The sequence below is a fragment of the Rana temporaria genome, chromosome 4 (assembly GCF_905171775.1).
Source record: "Rana temporaria chromosome 4, aRanTem1.1, whole genome shotgun sequence".
Taxonomy (NCBI): Eukaryota; Metazoa; Chordata; class Amphibia; order Anura; family Ranidae; genus Rana; species Rana temporaria.
The window spans coordinates 33,452,699-33,458,698 of record NC_053492.1 but is presented as its reverse complement, the minus strand read 5'-3'; the positions used below and the strand labels follow the sequence as shown (position 1 = coordinate 33,458,698).

The following is a 6,000-nucleotide window of genomic DNA, read 5'->3' as shown; positions in this document are numbered from 1 at the left end:
TTCCGCGTCGAGTATGCAAATTAGCTATTTCCGACGATCCACGAACGTACGCGCGGCCGTCGTATTCTCTTATGTCGTCTCTAGTCAGCTTTTTCCGGCGTATAGTTAAAGCTGCTGTTTTGCCGCGTATAGATAGACTTGCCATGTTAAGTATGGCCGTCGTTCCCGCGTTTCATTTGAATTTTTCTATTTTTTTGCGTAAGTCGTCCGTGAATCGGGACGGACGTAATTCACGTCTATGTTAAAAAAAATGACGTCCTTGCGACGTCATTTAGCGCAATGCACGGCGGGAAATTTAGGGACGGCGCATGCGCAGTTCATTCGGCGCGGGGAGGCACTTCATTTAAATGAAACACGCCCCCTAATCGCCGATTTGAATTACGGGCCGTTACGCCGCCAGAGATAGACTACGCCGCCGTAACTTACGGCGCGAAATCTTTAAGCATTCGAACTAAAGCCAGGTAAGGTACGGCGGCGTAGCGTATCTCTGATACGATGCGCGGGTGCAGATCTCTGTGGATCTGCCCCCTTGTTTACAAATGTTTTTAAAGCGTTGCCTATACAGATTTTTAAAGTAGTTTTAAAGGCAGAAGGTTCTTCATCTTAATGCATTCTATGCAAAAGTGTGTAGCAACCCCCCCCCCCTCCAGCGATGTACAGGACTCTCCCTCTTGATTGGCTGAGACACAGCAGTGGCGCTGCTGTCAATCAAACTGGTTAAACATGTGCAAAGAAATGCCTCTGGCAGGGAAAAGGTTAAAAAAAAATGAAAAGTGATCCTAGCAATCCCATTGGACAGTCATGCTTGGAGGCCAATAGAGACTAGGAGGGCAGGCAAGAATGTGACAAGTGTTGTCAGCACTGCCTTATTTATTCCTGGCCCTGGAAACTCAAGACATAGTATAAAGCTGGTTGATCAGCATGACAGCCAGGCACAGGGGATTTTATTCTAAGGACAGGAAACCCTAATGACATATTTTCAGATATAAGGAACATCCCTTTAAATTTACACTCAGTCACGTGGTCAGCTGATTTCCTGATTATAAGAATGACTGTCTCTTGTCTGGTGTTTGTGTGAATAATAAAGTTTATTTGAAAAAAAAAAAAAAAGTTCTCTCTCGCTCTCTCTGGGCGCGCGCTTGGATGGGCCTGTCCGTACGCGCTCGCTCCCGTGGGGGTCGGGGCGTGTCCCGCGTGCTCGCGCCATTGATGTTGGCGTTGTGAGGGGGAGGGGCCGCCATTTGTCCAGAGTCTCTGTCTTCCCGGCGGCGAGGCCTACATAGGAGGAGTCAGAGCAGGGGCGCAGGGAGGAGAACCAAGCCCAGAGAGTCCGGAGCTTACGAGTCCGAGCCGCGCTCCGCCCGTCCTTCCGTCAGCCCGGTGCAGGGGAAGGCCCCGTGTATGAGGAGCCCCCCTCCCGCCCAGTGGCGGTCCCAGGAGGAGGCAGTGTGACACAGCGGCGGGCCCATGGCGAAGAAGACGTATGACCTGCTCTTCAAACTGCTCCTCATCGGGGACTCGGGGGTGGGCAAGACCTGCGTCCTCTTCCGCTTCTCGGATGATGCCTTCAACACCACCTTCATCTCCACCATCGGTGAGACCATTTACGGGGGAATATGGGGGGTGGGGTATACCATTATTATATATGGGGGGTGTCACTGCGTATACAACACCACCTTCATCTCCACCATCGGTGAGACCATTTACGGGGGAATATGGGGGGTGGGGTGTACCATTATATATGGGGGGGTCACTGTGTATACAACACCACCATCGGTGATCCCATCTATGGGGGGGTGGGGTATACCATTATTATATATGGGGGGGGGGTCACTGTGTATACAACACCACCTTCATCTCCACCATCGGTGAGACCATCTACGGGGGAATATGGGGGGTGGGGTGTACCATTATTATATATGGGGGGCTCACTGCGTATACACCATCTTCATCTCCACCATCGGTGAGACCATTTACGGGGGAATATAGGGGGGTGGGGTATACCATTATTATGTATGGGGGGGTCACTGTGTATACAACACCACCTTCATCTCCACCATCGGTGAGACCATTTACGGGGGGGAATATAGGGGGGTGGGGTATACCATTATTATATATGGGGGGTCACTGTGTATACAACACCACCTTCATCTCCACCATCGGTGAGACCATTTACGGGGGAATATGGGGGGTGGGGTATACCATTATTATATATGGGGGGGGGTCACTGTGTATACAACACCACCTTCATCTCCACCATCGGTGAGACCATCTACGGGGGAATATGGGGGGTGGGGTGTACCATTATTATATATGGGGGGCTCACTGCGTATACACCATCTTCATCTCCACCATCGGTGAGACCATTTACGGGGGAATATAGGGGGGTGGGGTATACCATTATTATGTATGGGGGGGTCACTGTGTATACAACACCACCTTCATCTCCACCATCGGTGAGACCATTTACGGGGGGGAATATAGGGGGGTGGGGTATACCATTATTATATATGGGGGGTCACTGTGTATACAACACCACCATCGGTGATCCCATCTATGGGGGGTGGGGTATACCATTATTATATATGGGGGGGGGGTCACTGTGTATACAACACCACCTTCATCTCCACCATCGGTGAGACCATTTACGGGGGAATATGGGGGGTGGGGTATACCATTATTATATATGGGGGGGGGTCACTGTGTATACAACACCACCTTCATCTCCACCATCGGTGAGACCATCTACGGGGGAATATGGGGGGTGGGGTGTACCATTATTATATATGGGGGGCTCACTGCGTATACACCATCTTCATCTCCACCATCGGTGAGACCATTTACGGGGGAATATAGGGGGGTGGGGTATACCATTATTATGTATGGGGGGGTCACTGTGTATACAACACCACCTTCATCTCCACCATCGGTGAGACCATTTACGGGGGGGAATATAGGGGGGTGGGGTATACCATTATTATATATGGGGGGTCACTGTGTATACAACACCACCATCGGTGATCCCATCTATGGGGGGTGGGGTATACCATTATTATATATGGGGGGGGGGTCACTGTGTATACAACACCACCTTCATCTCCACCATCGGTGAGACCATTTACGGGGGAATATGGGGGGTGGGGTATACCATTATTATATATGGGGGGGGTCACTGTGTATACAACACCACCATCGGTGATCCCATCTATGGGGGGTGGGGTATACCATTATTATATATGGGGGGGGGTCACTGTGTATACAACACCACCTTCATCTCCACCATCGGTGAGACCATTTACGGGGGAATATGGGGGTGGGGTGTACCATTATTATATATGGGGGGGTTCACTGTGTATACAACACCACCATCGGTGATCCCATCTATGGGGGGTGGGGTATACCATTATTATATATGGGGGGGGGTCACTGTGTATACAACACCACCTTCATCTCCACCATCGGTGAGACCATTTACGGGGGAATATGGGGGGTGGGGTATACCATTATTATATATGGGGGGGGGTCACTGTGTATACACCACCTTCATCTCCACCATCAATGAGGCCATCTATGGGGGGTGGGGTGTACCATTATTATATATGGGGGGGTCACTGTGTATACACCACCTTCATCTCCACCATCGGTGAGACCATTTATGGGGGGGTGGGGTATACCATTATTATATATGGGAGGGTCACTGCGTATACAACACCACCTTCATCTCCACCATCGGTGAGACCATTTATGGGGGAATATAGGGGGGTATACCATTATTATATATGGGGGGGGGTCACTGTGTATACACCACCTTCATCTCCACCATCGGTGAAACAATCTATGGGGGAATTAGGGGGGGGTCACTGTATATACAAAACTTATCTCCACCATCGGTGAGATCATGTAATGGGGAATATTGGGGGGGGGGATTGGGGTATACCATTATATATGGGGGGTCACTATGTACAACTCTATCATCGATGGGACCATCTACAGAGGAATATGGGGGTGGGGGAGACTGGGAGTATACCATTATATAGGGGGGGTCGTCAACTGTATATACAATACCCCTTCATCAGTGAGCCAGTTATTTATATGGGGGGGATATACAGCTATCAAACACAGCTAATGGGATCTGGGCGGGCCGCTACGTGTATGTGGCCCAGCCCACTTTCTTAAGCAGCCCAATCATTGGCTGGTGTTTGATATCTGCAGGGCCCACCCACCCCCGACATCACTGCTGAATTCTGACAGCTGGTCTCTCCCTGCATTCAGTTGCATATAGTGTAACGCTGAAACTGACAAATCAGCTCAGTGTGAAATCTGCCAGTGCCAATTGGTGGCAACCAGTGCCACCTGCCAAAAAAAATAATATTGGCATCATATTTAGGCCATTGGCCGCCCCAAATTCGAAATGTCGGCCAGTGAAAAACCCATTTCGGTCAACCTCTACTCCCGTACTTCGGTGTCCCATGGGAAATGTTACTTTTCATCCACAAGTGAGCGTCGCTATAATGGGAACGACCTTTTCACCTGAGAGGCGTCATGTACTGGAGTCCTTTACCGCAGGAAACCGGAGGAGGTCTTTGTATTGAACTCTACAAGGCAATCTGTCCTCTGGGGAGGAATCCTCCGAGCAGAACCCTGTCTACTTTACAGCAAGGCATGTATATAAAGCGCACAAGGTTACCAGGGGATGGGTGAGGGGCACCTGCCCTGGAATATTAGAGGGTGTAACTTCCCTACACCGGTGAGACCCTCTGCGTCACATGTGACCCTGATCCTCCTTATAGGTATGGAAGCTGGGAGGACTCGGTGGATGTCTCGGAATCTCGCAGATTGCCGGGCCCACACCTGCCTGGTTACGGTGATTTTCTGCATGCCAGGTGTTTTACTCCTGTGACTAATTGGTGCGCTCCCTGCAGGATGAATGACTTCTCCTTCTCACCTTTGTCCTACATCTGTCTGCTTCTACTGAAGGTGGACCGGTCCCTACTTCTTTGCTGCTGCAATTTTATAATTGCGAAAAGAGAACAATGGAGCTGGTGAAGCCTGAAAAGTTATAGCTGCCTTTTCCTCCCACTCTATTGTTGCTTTCAAGTCCGACGGAATATTAAATCATGGCTTTAGATGTCAGGCAAGTGTTGGGTCATTGCAGCTGATGGGAAAACATCTTTTAGGTCACGGGGTAGATTGGGAAAGTTTATCTAAAGCCAGTTTATTTTCTTTTTTTCAGTTGTGATCGGATAGGTGATGAGCCCTCATGCACACTGAGTGTTTAGCCCCCGGTGCAGAAGATCCCGGTGTATTTGTGATGGTGAAAGGCACAGGTGCACTGTCCGGCCCCCCTGCTAAAGTCTACGGGAGGCTGAAAGTTGCTGTGTGGTGGGGTGAGGCGAGTGATAACATTTAGGGCAGTGTGTGCCCAGGGGCGAAAGCAAGCAGTCTCCATTGCTGGAACCGCTTCTGTTGCACTGAGTGATACCAACGCCTACGGTTATATGTGCCTAGAAAGTTAGTATTCGTGCATTGTCCAGCCACAGCAGCTTTCAGCCTCTGGTTGCCGCCCACGGTGCTGGACGGTGCACCTCGGCCTTCTCTATCAAATGTGTATACTGCATCAGATTCCCATATATATCGCATTCCTAGTGAGATCACCCTTGCTTCTCTTCGCACACCCCTGTGTAATTACACAGTGCAAATAATTGATAAACAACTCAAATAGTTCGCTGAGCGCTATAAAGAACCTCTCCCTGGACTGTTAATGCACATTTTATGTATGGATTATACTTTATGCCAGGGATAAGCAATTAGCGGACCTCCAGCTGTTGCAAAACTACAAGTCTCATCATACCTCTGCCTCTGGTTGTCATGCTTTTGGCTGTCAGTGTCTTGCTATGCCTCATGGGATTTGTAGTTCTGCAACCGCTGGAGGTCCGCTAATTGCATATCCCTGCTTTATGCACTTGCCGATTGCCTAACTGTAAATGTAGGTCACTTCTT

The 6,000-nt window shown here is 49.8% G+C and overlaps 1 protein-coding gene across 1 annotated transcript in view; it reads left to right on the top strand.

Moving 5' to 3' along the window:
• The first annotated feature begins 1,215 nt into the window (after positions 1-1,215).
• RAB10 (RAB10, member RAS oncogene family) overlaps positions 1,216-6,000 on the top strand; it is a 147,819-nt gene continuing 143,034 nt past the window's right edge. Inside the window, exon 1 of the mRNA XM_040348214.1 lies at positions 1,216-1,594. Coding sequence (XP_040204148.1) covers positions 1,468-1,594 — 127 coding nt within the window. The 5' untranslated portion in view covers positions 1,216-1,467. The remainder of the gene's footprint in view (positions 1,595-6,000) is intronic.